This window comes from Akebia trifoliata, chromosome 10 (assembly GCF_017979445.1).
Source record: "Akebia trifoliata isolate Shusen 1 chromosome 10, ASM1797944v1, whole genome shotgun sequence".
Classification (NCBI taxonomy): domain Eukaryota; kingdom Viridiplantae; phylum Streptophyta; class Magnoliopsida; order Ranunculales; family Lardizabalaceae; genus Akebia; species Akebia trifoliata.
This window is the reverse complement of record NC_141384.1, coordinates 7410272-7435751: the sequence shown is the minus strand read 5'-3', so window position 1 is coordinate 7435751 and position 25480 is coordinate 7410272. Positions and strand designations below refer to the sequence as shown.

General features: G+C 35.0%; 1 protein-coding gene across 2 annotated transcripts; it reads right to left on the bottom strand.

The window, feature by feature from the left end:
• Positions 1-584: 584 nt before the first annotated feature.
• MED8 (mediator subunit 8) lies at positions 585-21056 on the bottom strand. 2 transcript variants are annotated; one of them, XM_086455202.1, is made up of 14 exons: positions 20852-21056; positions 20216-20457; positions 20009-20133; positions 17667-17791; positions 17378-17561; positions 13940-14047; positions 13754-13824; positions 11686-11967; positions 11173-11232; positions 5594-5788; positions 3999-4052; positions 1916-1976; positions 1109-1158; positions 585-1072 (listed from the first exon to the last, which is right to left on the bottom strand). In XM_086455202.1, exons 2-14 carry the CDS (start codon positions 20449-20451, stop codon positions 926-928), a joined length of 1698 nt encoding a protein of 565 aa, XP_086311328.1. In that variant the 5' UTR covers positions 20452-20457; positions 20852-21056; the 3' UTR covers positions 585-925. The 2 variants fall into 2 exon arrangements, with proteins under 2 accessions (XP_086311328.1, XP_086311327.1); XM_086455201.1 differs by having other exon boundaries at positions 585-1158.
• Between the last annotated feature and the right edge of the window lie 4424 nt (positions 21057-25480).

Genomic DNA, 25480 nt, shown 5'->3' with positions numbered 1-25480 from the left:
TTAAAAAATACCCTTATTAAATTGTGATATTAGATTTACCTCCTTGCAAAATGCAAGATTAGGTTTACCAGCTTGATTTATTATCCAAGTCAATGTTGCTTTTCTTGATGATTTAACAGTGAGATTGTGATTTTTTTTCCCCTAAATTGTGATTTAGTAATTTAAAATGTATGGTAAAAATAAATAAATAAATAATTAATCATCAAAACCACGTCGCATGCATCGATTATGACTCCTATCATTTCTGATATCAATACATCTAGACTCGAAACCTAATACATTATGATTTATGATCCTGAAAAATTGCTTTCAAATAAATTAAAGAGTATTTTAGAAACACCCCCACTATTAAATTGGTGATATTAGGTTCCCTTGACCATTAGTCAACATTATTTTTTCATTTCAGCAATTAAGTATCTGAAGAGCATTGTGAAAAAAAATAAAAAATCAAAATTTCATAATTTGACCTAAAGTCAAGGGGGGTAAACTTATTCTTGCATTTTGCATGGGGATAAGCCTAATATCACCAATTTAACAGGGGGATGTTTCTAAAATACCCTAAATTAAAGGTACAAGCCAGTGAATAGGTAATTTAGCACTTAATGAAATTAAAATCAGAATCAGTAAGCTATAGTTAAGATCCAATGAAGCCAAGTAATGAAACATCTTGTACTCAATGAAGACAAGCAGATGAGCATTTTGCACCAACACCTTCCTGGCCTCACTCAGAACTCCCATAACTCACCTAGTTTTGCTTCCTATGTGCATTGGAAACTCTAAAAAAATTCTGAGAAATTTGTGCAAGGGCTTCACTCAAAACAAATAGCTACAACCCCATTCAACACGCAGAAATGCTGAAGTCAACCTCCGAAGCGCTTTTTGCCCCTTTGGTATCAGGAATCGGTTGCTTCTATTCATCAACACCTTACTGTTGATTCTGCTGTCTCTGTTGTGCATAGTTGGGATTCTGAGAAGCATTCTGCATTGCTACCATACCAGATTGTAGATTCTGAGCATTTGCTGATAGGTTACCAAAACCACTTTGTGCACCAAGTTGCTGTTGTTGCTGCTGTTGCTGCTGTTGCTGCTGCTGCTGCTGCTGCTGCTGCTGCTGCACCGACATCATACTACTAGGGTTTGTCATCCCCATATTAAACACTGAAACAAAGAAGATTCACAATTGAATTTAGCATGACTCGTAGAGAAATCCAAGTTTTTGCCCTAAAGAATGCTTATTGAGATAGTAAAAGCAGATAGGAACACACTTCCAATGACAGAAGACATTGCTTCGAACAGAATGAAATGGAGGAACAGGATTCATTCTTCTGCCCCCAATTCTTAGGAATAGGGCCTCGATAATGATGATTTTACAGCATGACTCATCAGCAGAGTCACCCATTTTATATGGAGTCTGACTAGCCTTGGTAAGATTTCAACTCCTACTAAGAATCGTTGACCTAACCTTGTGGCATCCAAAAACATGATCCGATGCCACAGGGTTGTAGGGGACAAAATGCTATGAACTTTGAAAAAAAAAAGTTATTTTTCACCGTTGGATTTTAATTTTAAATTTGGGAGTTCCGAGGAAGTTCTGTAGCCATTCATTTTCAAAACCTTGGATGAGGCCCCCAAATCTGACTTTTTCCATGAAATCTAGAGGGCTGTGGTGTTGGATTTGCCAATGTGGTAATCCATTTGAGCAAAATGACCCTTAGTAAGACTTAAAATCTTACTAAGTTAGAAGGAAAGTGTTTTTGTTTTATATATTTATATGAAGTGGTGGGCCATGTATCAAGTGACACATCTGTCTGCATCATATCTTCTGTTTTACCTTTTTGAAAGTTAATGCAAAACTCAATCCATCTTGAATAATAAAAATTGACAGAAAAGGAAAGGGTGATGATCTGATACATACTTTGGTCACTAAGAATTTGGGACGCATGATTCCGCTGAGGATGCCCACCAGATATTCCAAACTGATTGCATTCAGGTCATGAACAAATAAATCAAGTAATTATTACAGAACAGTATGACAATTTACTTGGATAAACCCAAACTTGCACGTAGATTACATGGACCAGCGTTTAGAAAGGTATGCAAAATGTAAGCCTCATGGTGTGATCCGAAGCTCAATGGGTACCAAAGGCATATTCTTAGTGAGGTGCATGCCTCATAAAATTGAGGCGCATGAGAGGCATACTCACGTGTATGCATCACACAAATATCTTTTCTATTGATATAAAATATCTATCAACGGTATATAATAGCGATCCAGAATTTTCAGGTTAAGGCTTCGATGATGACATCCTATATTAAATATATAAATTATAATTTTTTCTTTTATTAAAATAATGTGGAAAGACTCATATACTCAAGGACCCCCCCATGTCATGTCACTCATATACTCACTACAGCCCACATATCAAAACCCAAAGAATCAAAAGATTCTAGCCATAGTATTACATTTCGACACATTTCCACGAAATATTTCCATTTCCACAAGTTCCGATAAGAAATTTAAGTGGCAGCTTCTTTTTGTATATATTTCGGTGGACATCATTGATCATTTTGCAAAATATTTTGATGAATAGTGAACCATTATATGTAAAATAAATGAGAGTTGAAATGTTTCGTGACCTTATTCACCAGATAGGAAAAAAGAAGTTACCTTTTTTTTTTTTTTAATATGTTCCTAATTGAATTCAATTCTCATGGGGTGTGGGTTGATGTAGATACACTTAATTAATTCAATTTATATTAATTGAATTTCTAATTGAATCCCATTTCATTTCTCATTTCTAAATCTGAAAGAGTTGTTTAATTCTAATTCTCTTTCTCTAAGTTATATATTATTTATTTATATGGAATAGATTTCGACCGAAATGAACAATTTTTTATATATAAAAATGCAATATTTCGGTGGAAATATTTTGATGAATAGTAAATTTCGACCAAATATTATTTTTTGAAAAAGCTTTTAATTGCTTTTAGAAAGAACTTGTAAATTATACATAGTATTTACTAATCAAAAATTGCATATAACATTCATCTGTTAGTATAAATGAATTATGATTAATCAGTTATCTATTTCAGATTATTTTAATGTATTTAGTACGTTTATATAAGTTTTCTTTCAATCGATCATGTTTCAATGTCTTACATATTAAGTTGTATGTAGTTAATGCAACATTATTATTCTTCCTCTGCCAGCCTCTCAATACATGTGTGTATGTGTAGAAAAATGTTGCTGATATAGTGATATTCAATTTCTCACTCCTTATGGTAGTTTATTGTATTTTAACGACTTAATAAATGTGTTTTAATGGCTATTTTATCTTTTCCTACAGGTCCAATGACAATTTCTTCCATATTTTTGTCATTTCCAAACACTCAGTTCATTTCCACGCTAATCAAAATATTTCCATTTCCAGACTAACCAAAATAGACACCGAAATCAAAATTTAATACCTTGATTCTAGCTAGTTTTAATTACAAAACAGACCTCTGTAATATTTCACACAATGAAATCCAAGATAAAACGTCCTGGTAGATTGAAAATGAGAGTATTATATCACCAGATGAAAATTGAACATAACTTTCACATTAGAATTTGTCCAATGAAGTGCCGAAAACAGGAGTACTTGATTGTTTACATGAACAGAGCCAAAGACCATGTGAACCATCCAAGTAGAAGCTTTATCATTATATAGATTGTAGAGCACTCTAACATGAATAAAATATAAGATATTTCACTGCATTTTACTAAGCATTCATATAGCTATGACCTACAAATGTGTAATAGAAGATATTTTACTGCATTTTATTGAGAATCCATATAACCACGACCAACAAATGTCCAATCCTATGTTAAGAGTTCCCAGGAATAATTTCAAAAAGCCCAAAGATAGGTCTGATCTCAAAGATCAATCGACTCAATGGATAAAACTCTGCTTATGTTAGCATTTAGGGCACCAAGGGAAGAAACAGTGGAGACTGACCTGCATTCGTGGCAAAACAGATTGTGATTGCATTGTAGCTGACATGTTTGAAATCTGAAATAAAAAAAGAAAAAAAAAAAGAAATAAGAAAATGCCAAAATGAACCCACAGGCCTTCCCCATTATTGTAACAAAATATTATACTCAACCTAAACTAGGTAAAGGTTTTACACATTGCTGCATGTTACCAAAAAAAAAAAATAATAATAATCATTCTGAACTCCAATCAATTATTTCCAAGAATGCCCAAAAACATTGTTAAACTTGCACCACCATCAAGGGATGACGGAACCCCCACCCACCTACAGAAAATATGCAATAATAATAATAACAATAACAATAAAAGAAGATATATACACAAAAAAAGAGCAGTTACTTTGGTTTCTGATATGGTACAGACATGTCATAAATACAAAAAATATGCAACTAAACTTTAGTAAAGGTTTCATGTTTTTTCACTTTGTTTGCGCACGTGGCATACTTAACCAAAAAATTGGTGACTATACACAACTAAGGAATACTAGACAAAACCCTATTTTTTTGCATTGAAATAAGAGTAATCATAATATTCAAGACCTCAAATGAACTAGGTCATTGTTACATGTCTAAACTCTTAAGGAGTTTGTCACATTTAAATGTGTTATAAATCTGAGGATGAAAAAACATTTTTCAACCTCTCATAAAGATTTGGATGCTTGACATGGCCTCCGCTATTTATTCCAAAGGAGTAGCAATCAGGTTAGTACCATATTGCACAAAGATTTCCCATTGAAGTTAGATCTCAATTCCTCCGTGAGAAAAGAGGTAACCCAAAATCCCAAATCATAGGCTTTTAGAGAAATGGTCTTTACCTGAGTGGGCAGTTGTTAAATGATAAATGCAGATGTCCTCCACAATAATGTCTCAATGTAATTGATTCCATTGAGAAATGAGTTCTAATGGAACGGGCAGGTGATGCCATGACAGCATAAACAGAACTATAGCTGGGAAAATATCCAACAAACTGATCTGGAACCCACACTATCAATATGGATTTCAGAAGACATCACCTTGAAAGTCAAATAAAAAACTCTGAAGAAAACTCTTAAAGCAACAAGTAGGTGTCATGAGGTACAAGCTTGTGCACCAATAAACTCTAGAGGAATGGTGCATCAACAAATAGATCCATAGATGCAGCTTAATAATAGAAGCCAAAGCAGAAAATCTGAGCAAGGAAGGTCGAGTCACTGATTGATTACGAGTGGAATTCATTAGCCAACAAACATGAAAAAGCAACGAACTACAGTCAATAAATTGTAGATGACTAAAGGTAGATATCTGAGAGGAAGGACGGGTCCTATCTTAATGGAACGGAAAAGCAGTTCGAAGTTTTATTTTCTCCCAATGTTATGAAGAAGCAACAGAAATAAACATCAGCAATCTATTTCCAGCCTCAATCACTTATTTTCATCTGACCAATCATGCCACAAGCATATCTTCCCACACTTGTAATAGTCAACATATTTACTATTTAAAGATCTGTAGTTTTGTGGGTTGGAAAAAAAATTGCAGAAAGGATGAAATGATCAAACAGAAAAAATGAGGAAAATGTCTGACCATCTGAGAATTTGGTGTAGTCTGAGAAGCATTGAACAATGAACTATTAGCAGAACCAGCAAACGGACTTAAATGATTCCTGGGCTGACTTCCTTGTGTGAGTTGGTTTTGCCCAATATTATGCGGAATCTGCCTACCCTGGAATTGCTGGTGCGCCAATGCCTGAGAATATTGTATCTGATGTTGCCCATGTACCTGGTGAAAGATGCTCAAGAGTCATGCACATAAAAGAGTAACAATTTAAAACATTGGAGAAACGAAGAAAAAAAAAATGTCTTAACCAAGATATTAAAATTTCCGTTTCAGATTTTATTTTAATCAACTAGGAAATGGAAATATTCATAGAAATATTTTGATCAGTATGAATATTAATACAATGGTCAAGAAAATGAAGGCAATATTCCATAAATGAAGGATATAACGAGGAAATGATAAAACAATCCCAAAAACACATTCATAAATCATCAAACTAAACCAAACGATCATATGGGGTATGGAATCGAAGGTTACTAGCTTGCAGCTACAACAGGCTCAGGTATCTCAGAAGTTAAAAACCAAAAATTACATTATATATAGAAGCAAGAATTATCAGGTCACATTAACTACATACACCTTCAACTTGGACATTCCTTTTAACTAGGGCTGTAATTAGCATTAGTTTAACATGTCCAAACCATCTCAATCAACTTTCTCTTAGTTTATCACCTATTAGAAACAATGCTATTAAATGCGGTCGCATATGCTACAGTTGCATACCCCAAAAATATGTCATCTGCCAATATGTTAAGGCGTATTTTTCTGATTTTTTTTTTTTTTTGTGTGCAGCATATGCGATATGTGAACATGTACCAGTCCCATATGCCATTTAACAACATTGATTGGAGCTACTCCTACATTTTCTTCAATGCATTTCATTCTCAATTTTATGTTTTCAAGTCGTTTCAATCATCCATCTCAACATCCTAATCCCAACTACACTAATCTATTAAGACGATGCTTCTAGACCACTAACATTCAGCTTCATAAAGCAAAATTGATCTTATTGATATTTGATTTTGTTATATTTAAGTTTTATTCCCAATCATTAGATCTTGTTATATTAATTAAATAGCTGAGATTAGATTAGGGTTTTGAGCCTTGTATAAATAGCGTAAAGAAATTATTACAGATTTTAATTATTATGAACTTTTGGAATAAAAATTTACAAGTTTCTTCAAGGGAACTCCCCATGGTGTGAATCCATGCTTCCTTGGTTTGATTCAAAGGTATAGGTTGTTTTTCCTTGGTGTGATTCCTAGTAAGGGGCCTATCTATAGGCTTCTTCAAATATTTACTAGAACCTTTGATTAAGTCCATTCTAAACTTCATAGTGCCTGCTAAAACTTTCCAGAACCTTACCCCATCTCACACCTTGTTGTCCCCCATCAGACCCAGCCCAGGATTATCTCTTTAAACCTAAATCTACCCAACATTAACTCATAAAATAAAAATAAAAAATCTACCCAAGATTGTCTATTTAAACCTAGATCTACCCAACAATACCTATTTTAACCTAGATCTTTCCAGCAATATCCATTTAGCCTAAAACTAAACCATCCAAGCATATTGTATTATATGTTATTTGTACAACCACCCTAGCCCAACTGCAACCTACCCCCATCCCTAAAACTTTGCTGAATTTTCCTTGCAGCCAATTAGACCCCAATTGAACCCTTCTCGCAGCTCATATTTATTGGAAATAATCTTGTTGTTATTTTAGCTCTAATTGTTTTTTAGATTTAATAATACTACTCACAGACAAAAGATTAAGAGATAGGTGGGGGACATGAAGCACATAATTTAGAAAAATCCCAAAAGATAAAGGGGTGATACCCTTGCTATGGATAGGTGTAAGAGATCCATCAATAAGGCAAACCTCCCTATGGGTGGTGGGAAAAGTAGAAGTGAAATGGCTAGACTCACCGGTCATGTGATCAGAGACATTAGAATCAATAACCCATGTCAGAGGAGCAGAGCCAGACTGAGTGACATGGAAAGCAGAGGATTTACCTGGAGGCATAGTAACCGAGGCCACAGTCAAAGATGAGTGAGTATGAACATGAATCTGAACCCGGACAATAGTGGCAATATAAGTCTGTAGCTATTGCAAATCAATAGTGCCAAGTGAAGGAGGATCAATGAGGAATGGATGACGACTCCATTGTAGCGGCACGAAGAACAGAATGTCCCAAGATGGAGTGGCAGGAGATCGCAATAGATGGGGATAGAGTTGAAAACAATGGGCTTTCTCATTCCCACAATGACTGCAAGTAAGGCCACTCCACAACTGTCACGACCACGATTCCCAAATCCCAGGGTACGAGAGTTGCAGAAACTCGGGTTGGCTGCTAGAGCCATCTGATCTATAACTGGAGTAGAAAGAATATCAGGGACCTGAATCTAAGAAAAAACAATACGACGACAACGCTCATCACTGTCAATGATCGCAAATATCTTGAATAAAGGAGGTAAATGAGTGGTATTAAGGAGTTGGGTCCAAAGTACTAAACTCAGGGTATAAACCCATGAGAAACTGTTATATCTACTGTCAAGCAATCCTCATAACCACAAACCCGGCTGTTTCTAACCCAACCATAGACTCATAATGAGAGAGCTCCTCCCAACGGGACTGAAGAAACCCAAAATAATCAGTTACACTTTGTGTTCCTTAGGTAGTCTGGGTAATGTCTCAATAAAGCTCATAAATCCTCGAGTCATTCCTAGCGTGAGCATATGTCTGAGTAGGGACTAACCACAAAGATGGAACAGTTTCATGATACATAAACATGGTATAGATCCGTTGCTTCATTGAATTAAATAGTCATCCAAGAATAGTGCAGTTATTGATCTCTCATTATTCAAATTTGAGATCAGTGAGAGGTGGTTTGATAACGGCGCCCAAAAGCCATCCAGATTTACCCTTACTACCCAAATAAAGTCGTACAAATCGAAACCATGACTAGAAATTCCAACCATCTAGTAGGGCATTGGTTATACGCTAAACTGAGAAATTTTCCCTAAGAGTTGTGTTGGAATTCTTGGTCTCGTGAGTTGTCGTCATGGCGTACTATGAACAACAAAACTTTGGATTGAAGGGAGATTTCCCGTAGTAGTATTGTCGAAGGGCAAAAACAATGGTAGCACCTCTGTTGATGTCGTATACCACCAAAGACCCACCTAGCTATTGTTACTAGGTTAACACAACCCCAAAAAATGACCTAGTTGTTGTCGGCAGCACGAAACACAGCTTCAAACACTGTCGCAGGCCATAGGAGAGCCCCAAACACAGCAATCACAACAACTGCTGCTGTCATAGGGGCAGAAATCTGCTAATGGGGGCTGTCGACAATACCAAACACAGCCTCCAAACTCTGTTGCATGTCACAAGAGAGCCCAAAACCTCCAAACACAGCAATTGCTATTGTCGTAAGGGCAGAAATCTGCTAATAGGGGCTGTCGATAGTACCAAACACAGCCTCCAAACTTTGTCGCAGATCACAAGAGAGCCCCAAAAGCACCAAACATAGCAACTGGTGCTATTGTGGGGCAGAAATCTGCTAATGGAGGTTGTCGCAGGGCAGAATACTTCCTAAGAATACTACCAATTCTTGTCGCAAGTCAGAAATCTGTCAATAGGGGTCGTCACTGGGCAAAAATCTGTCCAATTGAATGAACAAATCCTAACGTAGAGTAGTATCATAGCGCAAAAAAATTTATTGCAGCATGTGATTAAACCTCTATCGCAGCATACAATAAAGGGAATAAGAAAAAATAAAATAAAAAACCCCTGAAGGAGAGAAGGTCTAAAGAAGCTGCTTGAGGTTAGGGTTTAGTGAATAAAGTGGAGAAGAAAACAAGAAAGAATGACAGAGGATGAAATTCCTTGGCTCTGATACCAAGAAGAATTTGAGAAGAATAATTGTCAAATATCTTTAAAAGAGCTTGGCAGGAATTTATATTAATAAAATAGTTAAAAGACTAAAATGCCCTTACATATAAGAAATAAATAAAAACTATATCTAAAAAACAACTAGAACTAAAATAACTAGATTATTTCCAATATTCCCCTTCAAGCTAGGGCAAATATATCAACTAAACCCAGCTTGACAATGTGAGAATTAGTGATAGAAGGACCAACATATTTATCAAAAAAAATATAGAAGGACCAACGTACTTTGTAAGTATATCGGCAAGTTGATATAAAGAAGGTACAAAGACTATCTGAAGGTCACCAGATTGAACTTTCTCCCTGAAAAAGTGAATATCAACCTCAATATGCTTAGTTCTTTTGTGAAGAACTGAGTCAGAAGCAAGAATGATAGCAGACTTGTTGTCACAGAACAAAGTAGAAGAACCAAAGACAGGAAATCCCAATTCTGTCAGCAAAGATCGAAACCAATTTAGCTCACATATGCCAAGGGCCATAGCACGATACTTAGCTTCAGCAAAAGAACGAGAAACCACATCTTGTTTCTTACTTTTCCGAGATAAGGTTATCACCTAGATTATTTCCAATAATATTGCCTAGCCAACTAATTTTTTAATCCCTATACCTCTGCTGAAACTGTTTTAGCCATCTATATACCCAATCTAAGCCTCTCATCCTAATCATAAACTCCCAAGCATGCTACCCTAACCTTTATTTAAACCCACAATCCCAAATATAGCCTCTGCTCATTCTTTTCTCTAATATTTATAAACGTGTTGCTGGAAATTTTTTATGACATTGAGTTTTAAGACAAATCAATTACAATTAAAATCTATGGGAGTTCAAAAACTCTTAATTGAGTATTGGATTGAAGCCCTAACCTAGCGGAAGTTCAATCTTTCATTGGCATCCCTTCATTCTAACACTCAAGGGACTTTATTTGTGGGATTGTGATTGCTTTTGGAATTTGAACTACAATTACCTATTAGTCTTTATTTGTCATATGTGATTGCATGAGCTGAGATTTATGTTCGAATTGCTCATTTGATTTAACCTTGATCTCAGACTCATCATTTTAGGTTAGGCATCATCATCCCGCATCGAGTCTTCTGATTTTTGGTGTCAAGTGTTCAAGGAGTTCAAGGGAGTTTTCTTTGAAGATGTTTTACTTAGATGAGATTTGGTGTGTCAATTTTAAGCTAGCTGGCACTTTTTTCTTTTCTTGCTTCTAGGTGGTACCTCAACAACCCTCCCATTTACCAATACATTTTTCTATATCTATTAAAAAAATTAAGAAAAGAATATTTCGGTGATTTACTGTTAATCCAAATATTTCCACCAAAATCTTCCATTCTTATTTCTTGTTAAATTTGAATATTTCTGTCAAAATTTACTGTACACTGAAATATTTCACGAATGAAAAGTAATATCCACATAAATATACAAAAAAGAATGTCAGTTAAATTTCCTAGCAAGCCCTGTGGTAATGGAGCTAATTCAGTATATTATTTGGCGGACATAAGTCGAAATTTTATCCATGGTCCTAATCTATGTGTATGAAATGAGTCCAAAAATGAGACCAGAATGTAACTAAGAAAGAAGGCAGGGTTACCGATTGAAACTTCTGCGCCTGGGCCTGGGCCTGCAAATCATGCAGCTGTGGTAGCTGGCTCTGCAACAAAAACAGTTAATAGTAAAGAGTCGTGATAAACTGACTAAAACAACATACTCAACTGACGTGGCATGTGCACAGAACCATAGATTTTTATACTTGAGATACACAAGGAAAAAAATATATGGTTCTGTGCACAGTCCACGACAGTTGAGTATATTTGAGTATCTATTTATGAGTCAGTTTATTATTATTTAATAGTAAATGCAATCCAGTGAATTTGTTTCAAGGTGTAGCTGGCTCTGCCATTTCATAGCTGGTTCTATGACATGTGGTTCGCATCCAAACCACAATGTTATTTTATTTTATTTTTGATATGTAACCACAATGACTTTGGGACGCATTTGCATGCATCATGCATGTGTATATAGGTAGGTTCATCATATTTGTCGACAATTGAAAACCACTTTTTAATATAAGTCTTACAACTAGAAAGGGAACATAAGATTGTACCTGTCCCATTCCTGGTGTTTGAGACTGCCTGAACTGTTGTTGGGCGAGGAGCTGCTGATGATGAGGTGACTGCATCATCTTCTGTCTCTGTTGCTGCTGCTGCTGCTGCAGTTGTTGTTGTTGTGTCTGCTGCTGAGGAGAAGGCGTGTTCATCATGGTTGCGGCAGATCTAGGTGAGTTGGCATATGGAAGAGGCGATGTGGATGTATTTTCAAATGAAGTAGCACCAGTGCCACCAGAAGGGGATGGAACTGACCTTCCAATAAGTTGTGCTCCTGTACCCTGCAGAATATACTTTTGTTAAAGAAAACCAAAAAAAATTCATAAATGTAGCACTTAAAACTTAAAAGGAAGATTATAATTGGTAAGTTGAAACAACTTTGATTGGGCATGGAAAATAGGTTGGAAAATGACATTTTTTATGTGTTTGATTGTATTTTTCCTTGGAAAATAGATACTCACCCTCATCTATAAGTCCAACAAAAGTTAAATTTCATTTCCCACCTATACCCATAGGAAAATGAAATCCACTCCAAATTTCCGTCCTTAAATCAAAACACTAATCTCTCCTCTATTTATATTCTTCTCCACCATCCTCCTTCTTGCCGGCCACCTCCTCTCTCTCTCTCTCTCTTTTCTTCTTCTTCTTCCTCCTCAAATTACTTTTTCTAGAAGGAATCAATGGAAATTGATTTTCCAACCCTACCCATTTTCCACTACCATTTTTCCATGGATTCCAAATTCCATGGAAATTGACTTTCATGTGATCAACTAGACCCTTAGAAATAATTCAGTAAAGAAAATCTGAAAAACTTGTTATTTTAAATGACAATCAACTAATGTATTTCCATTGGATCAATTCAAGCAAGTAAATCTGGGCTTTGAACAGGGGTGGAGCAAGGATTTTCTTTTAGCCGGGCAAACTAAAGTCGCCCAATAAGGTTGAAGAGCGTGAATTTGAGGAGAAAAATCAATGGTTTTTCTTAGAGGTTGAAGGAAAGGGCATTAGGTCACTTCTCATTAGTGTATGATAGAACACCTAAGTCAAGGGGCAATATCATCAGCGTGACTGGGGGAAACTGTCGAATATCAATTAAATAGAGGGGGCTTTAATAAACCCAAAAACTTGAGTAGGATCAGGGTTGGGTATGGGGGCAAACTCAAAGTATATCAAATTATCAAGGGGACAAAATAATTTTGAAAAGATTGTGGGGGCAAGTGCCCACTTTGCCCCCACTGTAAATCCAAGGGCCATCATTGTTTGTTTTTCTTTTCTTTTCAAGGAAGACGCCTTGGCTATTAGAATGTACATCAATTAAATACTTAACCTAAGAAGGTACGTGAAATGTATATCAAAAAAATATATTAAAAAAAATCTATGTCAAGCAGGATTCCTCGTATACCAAAGGTTCATTAGTAACTTCAAACAGAAACCTTGGATATGACACCAAATTGTTCCCAAATATAGAAATTGCACATTACTAAAGAAGAACTAAAATAAGTTCGCCAAATGGCAGTTTCTTACAACATCAGCAATGAACAAGAAAAAGGTAACAGAATACGGAAAACAGATGAAATCCAAGATCTAAGGAAAGCAGACGAAATAAAAGATCTGCCAGAGGATAAGAAAAAGTATATAGAAACTTGAATAACAGAAAACCAAATGTCACTAAACTAAAAGGCTGTTTGGATACACTTCAAAAAGTAACTTCTTTTACTTTTGAAAGTTTAAAAGTTAAAAAATAAGTTTGGATTCATTTTAAAAAATTACTTTTAAAAAGTAAAAAATCTTAACCTTTTAAAAAGCAAAAGGAAACTACTTTCTACTTTTTAAACGCTACTTTCTCCCATAGTTACTTTCCTTCAAGCTACTTTCAACTTTCTATCCAAACAAGGCCTAAAAGAAGAGGCTCAAGTAACTGAAACAAGAGAACAAGTAATAAAGCACCAACAATAATCCATCATATAATTAACGACATTGTTCTTCTGTTATGAAGGTTTGGAAAAACAACTTATTTCCCAGACTATTCTGTAAGTACATCTCAAATGTCATAGTCAATAGTCTAACCTGTAGTACAGATCCTTGATTGTTAACGTTGGTGGTTGGCAAAGAAGATGGAGTATTTTTTGTGTACACACCTGCATAAAGATTTGAAAATACCAAAGCAGCCACATTAAGCAAACAAAAAATTTTACTCGAAATTCTGGGAAATACTAATTCTCTAATGGGAACAAGAAGTGAGAGACCATTTACCAGAACTATCGCCCAAACTCTGCACACCATCTCCGGAAGTGAGCACATCTACAAGATGCATTGGAAGGGCAGATGAAAGTTGCCTCTGGTCTCCAGGTATCCGTAATCCTGAAAGTAAATGCTAGTTAAATATGAAATTTGAATAATCAGAAGGCATTCCCTTATAGTGCATATCTGTCTGATTGGTGAGCATTCTGTAGCAAGGCCCATGAGTCTTATATCATTAGGTCCTGAAAGTAAATGCTAGTTAAATATGAAATTTGAATAATCAGAAGGCATTCCCTTACAGTGCATATCTGTCCGATTGGTGAGCATTCTGTAGCAAGGCCAATGAGTCTTATATCATTAGGTAGTAGGCAACGTTCTGTTAGTAATCATACCTTCTATTGGAATTAAATTACAAAACTGGGGCCAATAATTAACCCGTAAGAATCTAATTATACAATGCCATGAAGCACTAACACTTCTTGATGGTTGTCAAAATCTCCCACTTGAGCAATGGATAAGACAACTTTACTTCGGGGTTCATCTAAGCTTGGACTTGCAAATTAGAGTCTCTCAGTGATTTGCACTACTCGACAAAGGTCGGGTACTTAACCTCGACATCAAATTTGAGTTACAAAATCAAATAAAAACTTACGAGTGAAAGGAAAACAGACCTACATTGTTCTACCATAATTTGCAGCTTAACAAAGCAACCTTCTGCATTAATGAAATCAAAAACTGATTTTGTAGAAGAACCTCTACCACATAATTCATATCAGTTCACATCTCTTTCGAGTTCTATAAGCTTAAGATCTACCAGGTCCAAAAGTCCAGTTAGAACTTCAGGTTCATTAGACATGCCATTAGAAGTTAGAACTCTATTTGGACCAGTTCTAATGAGTTCAAATAGAACTCAAGCATAAAAATTTTGCTTGAGCAGAAACTGATCAACCAGTGAAAAAAGAAAATATTTAAAGAAGGGAGAAAGGGGAAAATAGTTGTAGATTAGTTCTAGAAGAAGAAGAGAAAAGAGCGAAACAAGAGAAAAGATTACTTGAGATTAGGATTAATCAGCCTTTCTTCCATTATTTATATATTAATTATTCAGAATTACAAATTAATCCTCATAATACTACAAATTAGTTAGACCTCCTCTAACATACTCAAAATATCAAACTTAGCTATTTCTGCACTCCCCCTCAAGTGGGACATAAATATCAATCATGCCTAATTTGCTAAGAGCTTCAACTAATTTCTTCTTTGGAACCCCTTTAGTCAATACATCTGCCAGTTGATCTTCAGATTTCCCATAAAAAAGACACATAATTCGAAACTCTACTTTCTCACTAATAAAGTGTCTATCAATCTCAATGTGCTTTGTACGGTCGTGTTGAATCGGATTGAGAGCTATATTGATAGATGTCTTATCATTGCAGCAAAGTCTCATAAGTTCTGCCACTATAACACCAAGTTCACCTAACAAGATGTGGAGCCAAAGGATTTTTGCGGTACTTCGAGCCATAGCTCAATATTCTGCTTCGACACTAGATAAAGCAACCACAATTTGTTTCTTACTTCTCCAAAGTAACTAAATTACCTCCAATGAAAGTGCAATACCTGAAGTTGATCGACGGTCTTCTTTAGCTCCAGTCCAATCTGCATCTGTAAATGCTTCTATTTTGAGATGGCTATGATTAGCATATAAAATTCCCTTTCCTGAACCGACCTTCAGATACTTGAGAACTCTTTCTGCCGCTTCTAAGTAAGAAGTTGTTGGGGCATGCATGTACTGACTAATAGCATTAACCGCATAGGCTATATCTGGTCTAGTCAACTACAAATAAAGAAGACGTCCCACCAATCTCTGAAATTGCCAACATCTGTTAATAATATCCTTTTGTGTCATCAAACTTCTTATTTGGATCCATTGGAGTATCTGCATATTTGTTACTAAGTTTTCCTGTACCAAGAAGTAAGTCCAACACATACTTACGTTGGGAAATACATATACGCTTCTTAAACCGAGCTATCTCAATGCCAAGAAAGTATCTCAGATCTCCCAAGTCCTTAATTTCAAATTCATAAGCTAAAAATTCCTTCAACCTCTGTATATCATGCGAGTAATTTCCTGTAACTACAATATCATCAACATATACGATGAGGATTGTGATGAATTCCTTCTCCTTTTTCACAAAGAGAATATGATCTGCATGACTCTGAGCGTACCCCACCTATTTCATTACTTTGCTGAATTTATTAAACCAGGCCCGAGAGACTATTTCAACCCATAAATGGATTTTTTTAATTTATATACCTTTCGCTTTCTGGAGTTTGAAAACCTAGTGGAGGATTTATGTATACTTCTTATTCTAATTCTTCATTTAGAAAATCATTTTTCACATCTAACTGATGTAAAAACCAAGATAAATTTGTAGCAAGGGATAAAAATACCCTAATAGTGTTCATCTTGGCTACATGTGCAAACGTTTTTGTATAATCAATCTCCTGGGTCTGAATATACCTTTTTGCTACGAGTCTTGCCTTGTACCTTTCCATTGTGCCATCTGCTCTGTGTTTTACAATAAACACCCACTTGCAGCTTACTGATTCTTTTCATTCTAGTAAAGTTACCATTTCCTAAGTATTATTTTTTAATAGAGCATTTATTTCTTCTTGGATTGCATTTTTCCATTCAAGAATTTTCAAGGCTTCTACAACACTGTGAGGAATGGGAAAGAAATAGAAGACACAAAGGCACAATATGCAAGGGACAATGAAGAATAGGAGATGTCGTCAAAAATAGGGTGCACTGTGTAAGAACGTGTTCCCTTACCTAAGGCAATAGGAATATCAAGAGGAACAACAGAAGAACTATTATCTGGCACTGGGGAGTCCAACTGGATGGTGTGATCAGCAAGAGTCTCTTGTTGGATTGTTTTATGACGACAAGAATAAACTTGTAACTCTTTTCTTTTATCAATTGACTCTCCAAACAAAGGCACAAAAGATGAAGGATTAAATATATTAGTTGTCAAACTAAGTTTGAATCATTTTGTGGAATAATTGTATATGTCTTGGAACTTCATCTCTAGTGTGAATCAAATAGGTCCAAGTATTTAAAGATTTCTACACGAATTGATGGACCACTCTTGGACAACCAAAAAAGAGTACATCAGTCAGAAGATTAAGATTATCTAATTGGAGTATATTTGGAAAACTGTCCATCCCAGAAGAAGTTTACTCATTGGATGATTTTCATCAATGACACGTGAACCCATTCGACAATTAATAGCTGAACGCCACCATTTATTAAATGGTACAAAACTCTCAAGCGCATTTTTCCTCATGTGAAACGGAAGAGGCAGAATATAGTAAGATGAAACATTTTTTTATACCATAACATAAAACATATCTATCGAACAAAACTAAATGAATTGACAGTTAAGGAATCACCTTCACCAGAATTTACAGCAGCTCGAAGTAAACTCTCCTGCTCTTGGATTTTTGCAGCTTGAGCCTTGTCTAATGATGGAACCATGGTGGGCCCTTGACGAGAACCCAAACCAAAGGCTTTACGAGTATCAGCTATGATTTTTTCAGCACTTTCACAGGCTGCTCCGATCATTTCAATTCTAGCCTGTGTGATTAAAGAAAAAATATGTTACGAGTGAAGAAACTAAAAGTAAACCACACGGAAAGTGGGAATGTAGAAAAAATTGAGTGCTTCACAAATTTAGAACACCTTTAACTTTTCAATTTGTGAAGGTATGGCAAGGTTTTGCATCCCATGTAGTAACTGTTCTCTCTTGGAGTTGTCCTCTGCTTCCATCTCCGGCAATAGTTTTGACGACAACATTACAGGCAGTACTGTAACCATGATTCTCATTAGAAATATTATCAAAAATTCTGAACATATTGTTATGTGAAGATGAATATAACTGATTATTGTCTGCCCATACAGTCAAGAGATTAAGTCTCCACTGTCGGGTTTCTCACACATAGCAGAAGAGGTGGCTGTCTCAAAAGCTTCATGTTTTTAGCCACCGCTCTCCATGAAACAAATTTCAGATCAATGTACCCCCCAAACGTGGCAAAAAGAAGCATGTTTCTGATGCATGTTCACATTTTTCAACTAGAGAACAAGAGAAAAAGCTGCCTAATTTAGGCACTGGAAAAAACTTTTACAATGAAAACAGACTCACTTTTTTTGAAGGGGTGGTGAGTTTTCAAAACACGTGGACCACCTTTTTTTGGCCAAAACATTGGTAGAAACGTATAAGGAAATCCAACAATAGAAGCTTCTTTCATATGTCTGTGAAGAAAATACTTCAGGATTCATGCATATATATAGTCAAAGCAGCAGTGATGAAGGCTGACAAGCACGATTGACCAGAACTGGAGTCTCACAAGGGATTTAGCAGTTCCGTGCCTGCATATTAAGTCGAGCACATGTGACTTGAGTCACCCATACCTGAGCTCGATAAACAAACCATATACGGAACGAGTCTCCTCCGTTCACGAGCAATTGAGACAAAGTTTCACATGTTGCCTTGACTAACTGAGCTGACAAATGAATTTGAGGGAAGCTACTAACCCATAAGCAGAGAACTTTTCCCTCATGTCACTATTTTATTCAGAAACGGAAAAATTGAGGCAGATTCGACTCCAATCCCATAGACAACATGTTTCTCTGCCGATTTTTTCAAGGAACCTCATGTATCCATCTTTCTAAGGGAGGATTTCAAGAGATGGGGACTCGGCCACCCCATTGAGAAGGAATTTTATCATAATAAGTTATATCCCTATTGGAAGTAAAGATTTCATTACCGAAGACTTGAGTTTCTGATAGAGGAGGTCACTAACAAAGAAATTTCGTATTCATGGCCGAGAGCTCTCACCAATCAGTATCAAAATGTTACAATCAGCTTGATATATAGGATGCTTAGTACATTACCCAGAAAGAGGTACGTGGGAAGGAAGTAGTCTTCCGAAGGACTTTAGAAGGCCTTGACTTGAGTTGAGATATGTAGGAATTATTAGATTCGGTTCTTTTCTCAATTGACATATATATAAGTGCATACATATCCATTTAAAATAACATAAAATTTTAAATGAACTAAAGGACCATATAGAGCCTAGACCAAGGTCTTCATTTGGACCACGTTGGCCCGAATAACACCTCAGCCCTCTAGGGTTCATGGTTTAGATTAGGTTTAAAATAAATAAATAACCTTTATAACTTGCCTGGTCAAAAGCTTAAAAAACGGACGGCCAATAAAATCCCAAATTTAAAATGCGTTGAATAGTGGTGAAAAATGTAATTTTTTTTTAAAGAGAGTATTTAAAATTTTAAGCTGCATCCATGTGACACCCAATCATATTTTTGTGTTATATTTGCTCTTACTCTGTATTTGCACTCCCACTTGTGAGATCCATTTGAAACCATCCTTAATTGTCTCCTAACAAGATTTGAAAAATGCCATCAAATCCTTTACCACTCGCTCCTAATCCTTTATCAATGCCATCAAATCATCCATAATTGTATCTAAACAAGATTTAAAAAATACCATTGAGAGATCCTCCTTTTGTGTCTTTCTACAACAGCTATTGCTAAAGGCGGCGGTCGGGTTGTTAGGATAGACCTAGCCTCACCTATCGTGCACCGAAACGTGAGATAAGGATTCCTCTTCCAAGGGTCTCTTTAACCACACTTTTTTATCCAAAGGCAATGGGAATATAATCTGTTTCTGGGAGGACCAATGGTGTTAATCTTCTCCTCTCAAATCTTAGCTTTGAGATTTACCATTCACCCCCAAAGTTTAATCTTCTTCAAGAATCAAATCTCAAAAACAATATAGGGTTTTGAGGGAGGTGGAAGATGATGGATATTGGGAAGAAACCAAAAAAAAAAAAAAAATGTATAATCCCAAGAAATTTCCCTATTCTTTTAAGGAAACTTTCCAAAATTTTCCAAATAAATACTGAATCTGAACCTATTTACTATACTTAAGATAACTTATCCATATGTGTGTGTATATATTTTATGCATGCATGTATGTGTGTATGAGGAAGACGAGCACGTACTTGTCGCATTCTCTGCATTGACGTTCTTCGGATGCACTACAAATGCCTTAGACACCTTCTTTATATCTTCCACAATGTTAAAAAGCTCTAGATTCACCATAGAAAATTTTCCCAAAATATCTTGCCTAGTATTGAATAATGAACGAATCAATGTTGATCACAAATTGAACAATAACAATAAAAGCCCTTGATAAGATGAAACTATACCATTTGGGAGTAGAATTGGTACGAGCAATGACGTCTAATTCTTCAAGAATGTTAGAGATGGCCTTGAAGAGGCTGATGGCTCGAGTTTTGACGGATTCGAGATTGAGCTGCTGCTGTACCGCCTGGTTTAGCCTCTCCACCACCTTTGGTTGTTGATTCTGCTGTCCTTGTGCCTGATCTTGACCTCCCCCAATACCTACGACTGCTGCTGGTGGTGCTCCTTCCACGGTTGCCATTTGATCCTAATTGAACAGTTAGATCACACTATTAGGGCTTATGGATTATGAATTACAATACCAGTTTTTCCTCAATCAAATACCCAAACCAGGAAAAAAAAAAATTATCACTAAAATCCCCTAAATTTCAAACTAGTAATCGAGCACACTAATATACTTCCAATACAAAATTTCCCAAATCTTCTAAAAAGAAGGTAAGAAACCAGACAAATATACAGTAAAATCATCAATTAAAGCCCGAGATTCGAACCAGAACATGACTAATTTTCGTTTTTATAATTTCTTAAAGTACAAAGAAATCTGATTGACAGAATCTCTCGTGTTGAGAGTGGTAACGGCAGATGAGGAAGTTTTCTCTCACATGAACTGAAAAGAGAGAGAGAGGGAGAGAGAGAGAAACCTGCTATGGTCTCCAGAGAAGTGGAAGGTAGATGAAAGGAGAGGTCCGGTGCTAAGAGCCACTCCAAGTTTCCAACCGAGAGTTTTAAAAATTGCCTTCAAATTGGCAGGTCTTCAAAATAAAAGCTGCAAGCCACACTTTTCTACTCCGACGGATCTAGGGGTGTCGATCCCATTTAATCGAAACCAAACCGGAACCGAACCTAATACCCTGGTGCCATATCTCTTTTTATTGGAACCCATCAAATAGGAATCGAAACCGCTAGGTTCTATCCAATGGATACCTGTGAGTACTCGAAATTGATTTATTTTATCATTTCTTTTCATACTATAAATGATTTAAGGTATTTTTTTTTATTTCCTAAAGAAATTCATGTTATATAAAAAAAATTTAATTTTTTATATAAATTATCAATTGAAACTCAAAATGAATTACTCTTCTAAAAAGTTATTATTTTTAATAAAGATAAATTTTTATTTTTAAAAAAACTAATTAATTTATATCTTAAGTATAACAAATTATAACTAAGTTAATAATTTTGTTGATAATATGTTAAAATTTTGAAATAAAATTTCTTTTATAATGATTTAAAATATTTTTTTTCTCATTCGATTCTTGAGAATCAGAATCGATGGGTACCCGTGATTTTTTACTATTCCGGTTATGGTTCCATTTATTTTAGAACTAGACCTGGAATCAAACTAATATAATGGTTATGGTTCTAAGTTTATTAGGAACCGAACTGGAATCAACCCATTGATACCCCTAAATGGATTACAAGTTACATCTTCAAAGTCAATCACTCCTCATTACTTTAAAACACTATTCATTAGCAATTCAGAATAAGATAAAAATTCGATACGTGAAAAATTCAAGTTCTATTCGATTTTGGATTGTAAAAATCCAGTCAAAAATTCGATAAATAAAAAATATGTGGCACATGCTTTATACATGTATTATCCATATCATTTCAAAAATTTAAAAATAAAAAATTTAGTAATATGATAATGATGGTGATGATCAAATTGGTGATGGTGAAGATGATGATATAGTGGTGATGTAATAATGATGGTGGTGATAATGAGGACACTAGGGTTATTGTTCCATTGGTTTATAAAAGAAGACCAAAGTCAAGGGACAAATCATCAATTAAAAAAATTAAAATGTAATCTCAAATAAATGTAAAGCCCATGTCAATTTTTTTTAAGTTGTGTTGGGGTGACACGATGACATAGTGGCGCGCACATCGCCATAGATGCTTTTCTGCGAGATATGAGTACAAAGTATCTATGGTTATGTGCACGTCACCACGTCATTTGTGTCACCCCTGTGTCCCTGTTTGTGTCACTCCAACATTAGTATTTTTTTTTTAAGATAAAAGGGACATTTGTCATCTAAAAAAGTGGCAAGCTCCAACATTTTGATGTATGGCCGCTTCAAAACAAATTTGTATTACACATCACAACTTACAAGTTTTGCGCTTTGCAACATACAACAAGTTACAGTAGCATTCTTTTTTAAATGAGTTTTATAAAAATTTGTAAAATTTGTACAAAACATGTTTTATTCTTTGTTAACTTAAAATACGTAAATTAATAGTTCAATAACCTAGAAAATAATACTTTCATTGAAAAAAACTAAAAATTTATGAAATTTTCAAGAATTAAACGGGAGATTACTAACAAGGATTCAAACAAATAAAATAAAATGTAAAATAAAAAGAGTGCTGTCATTAGCACTCCAACTTTTACTTGTTGTACTCTAATTACAAGAAAAAAAATGAGAGAATTATTATTAGCACACCAACTTTAACTTATTGCACCTCAATTTTTTAAATTATTTATCACCCCTCAATTAAAAAATAACACACTCTTTGAACATTACAAAGGTTTGTCTACGCAAGAAAATCTTGGAAAATTGGTGGTTCAAAATCAAACATAATTTGTGACAAATTTCCATCAAGCTTGGTCGTTAATTGATTTGGTTTGATTTTTAAAATATTAAATTAAAAAACTTTAAAACTTGTAAAGAATAAAAGTGTCATTTAAATCATGTCACGTGAAAAGGGGGGAAAATTTACATTTATACAAAAAAAAAAAAAAAATGGGACACAATAAGGTTTATTGGAAAAGATGAATAATGATAAAGGTGGAACTTTAAATCTTCTCTCCCCCCTTCACATTGAAGTAATGAATAGTGATTTAAAGGTGTCTTTTCCAAAATAAAGGACAGTTGGAATTTGGTACGGTTGCCCAAAACTTTATATTTGGAGTTTTAAAGGATGGTTGGAGTTGCTCTAACTTTGTCCAGTAATAGAAGAAGAAGAGACAACATTCGTGGGAAAGTTCATGTTTTAAAGAAGAAATGAAATTATATGATTTTAAAATGTCTCTCCTCGTTCATGGATGATATCGAATTTGTCTTGGATGAGATAAATCATTTAACTTAATTTTTTTGTTAGGTATCTCCACTCTTCGTGTGAGACTTATCCCACTGTCACACGCACCGCCCCCTCGAAAAGTCTTGTGTAGCTAGTTGAGTTGAGGGTCAATTGGACTATGAAGGGTGTGGCCCTAAGGAATTCATTGCTTTGTAGGGTTTCGAACACTTGACCTACCTTTCTTGAGGAGTTTATCAAGGCTCGGGTTGCCACTAGGCCAAACCCTTCGGGTTTAGTTTAGAATATTTTATTCATATATATTTATATAAAAATAATTATAGTTTTATAAAATAAGGTTGATTAGAAGATGTTTAATCATAAAATTTTATTTAGATAATATTATTTAAATTCTAAAATAATAAATTATTTTATTAAAAAATATACAAAATCCTGACTGACTCAACCGAGTTTTATGACTTTTCAAAATCTTGGTTCGGTCATCTCATTTATCTCGTAAGATTCCACAGACTTGAGATGCATTGTCTATCTGTCTCGTTGATTGACGATATCATTTTGGTCTCGAACAAGATTTGAAACCATGATGAAAAATGATTCATTCTGATGGTTTTTTACTTTTATGTTACAGTACATCATAACTGATATTTTAATGAATTGTCCTACACCGACTTCCTACACCATTACCTTCAACATTGTGTTTACAAAGAACCATTGATTTCTCGCAAATGTACATCACTCGTATCTTGAGAAAATATGTATGGTTTCGTACTCATCACCACATCAAGGGGGTGTTTTTTTTTTTGTTTTTTGATTGATAAGTTGGGGTTAAGGGACCCCACCCAAAAGGCAATAGCCATTACAATCTCAATATGGTTACATGTGAGATTATTCCATAAAATACTTTGAAAATAAATAGTAAATAAATTCAGACTCTCTGGAAAGAAGTTACTCCTTGAGGTCAACCATTGCTTAGTCACAAAATCTACAGCTTGATTGATTTTTCTCCTTTAAAATTTAAAATGAATTTCATTGAAGTGAGATGCAAAATCCATGATATTTTTTTCTCGTACATCACGTAGTGTTGAAGGCAGTGTTGTGTGAAGACTGTGTAACATTATCCTCTGTCTAAAGTTTAACGAGTTTGCTGAAATCAATAAAGAAATACTATACTGATTTATTATGTTGGAAAGTCTTGGTGAAGTTGAGTTGAGGTCGAAAAGAGAAAAAAATAAATAAAAAATAATAACAAAGATCGTAAATTAATTCTCATATCTCCTGGTAATCTCTTATTTATATTAAAATAAATTAGGGGTGATAGAAATACCCTGATACAATAACTATAAAGAATAACAAATCCATAATAGCAGTGAATAAACTATTATACCCGTACAACACTCCCTCTTAAGTTGATGCATAGATAACTATGGACATGCCCAAAATATCATGAAGTTGAAGACATTAACTCCTTTAGTAAAAATGTTTGCAATTTGATCTTTTGTCTTTACAATAGTGTGTACACAATATCGAACATAATCTTTCTCTAATAAAATGACACTCAACCTCTATACGTATAGCTATATCATATTGAGCAGGATTGTGTGCAATACTAATTGTGGTTCTATTATCACAGTACAACCTCATCGAGCCCTCCATAGAAAAGTCAAGCTCTTAAAGAATAGTCCTTAGCCAAAATATTTCACATACTCCATGAGCCATAGAAACTATAGCAGTCCTTTACTAGGGGAGAATTTGAGATACTTCATGATGTTTCTAGATGTTGTGCGTGAGGGGAGTGCATGTACTGGCTTATGACACTAATTGCACACACAATTTTCGAATGTGTGAAGGAAAGGTAGATCAATCGCCTAACAAGATGTTGGAACATACCAGTATGATATAACGTCTCACCAGTTTGTTTATCAAGCCTGTTATTGGACTTTATAGGGGTATCTGTTGGTTTTAACCCCAACTTCCTTGTCTCATGAAGAATATCAAACACATACTTTATAAGAAACAAACACTCTCTAATGAGATCTAGTCACTTCTATGCTAAGGAAGTATTTCAAATATTCAAAGTCTTTGATTGCAAACTTATTAACAAAATACTTCTTCAATTGACTAATAGTTCCCACTCATTATTTATTGTCACAATAATGTCATCTACTTAGACAATAAAAGTTGTGGTGATGCCCGTTATATGTTTAATAAATATAGAGCAATCTTCACGACTT

Bases quoted from the DNA above. Each gene is read 5' to 3' on its own strand.
- MED8 (XM_086455201.1), bottom strand. From the start codon at position 20,451: ATGGCAACCGTGGAAGGAGCACCACCAGCAGCAGTCGTAGGTATTGGG. The intron at 11,233-11,685 runs GTACAATCTTAT...TTTTTGTTGCAG, and splicing joins AAACACCAGGAATGGGACAG to AGCCAGCTACCACAGCTGCA. The intron at 1,977-3,998 runs GTCAGTCTCCAC...GAATGCAATCAG, and splicing joins CTGTTTTGCCACGAATGCAG to TTTGGAATATCTGGTGGGCA.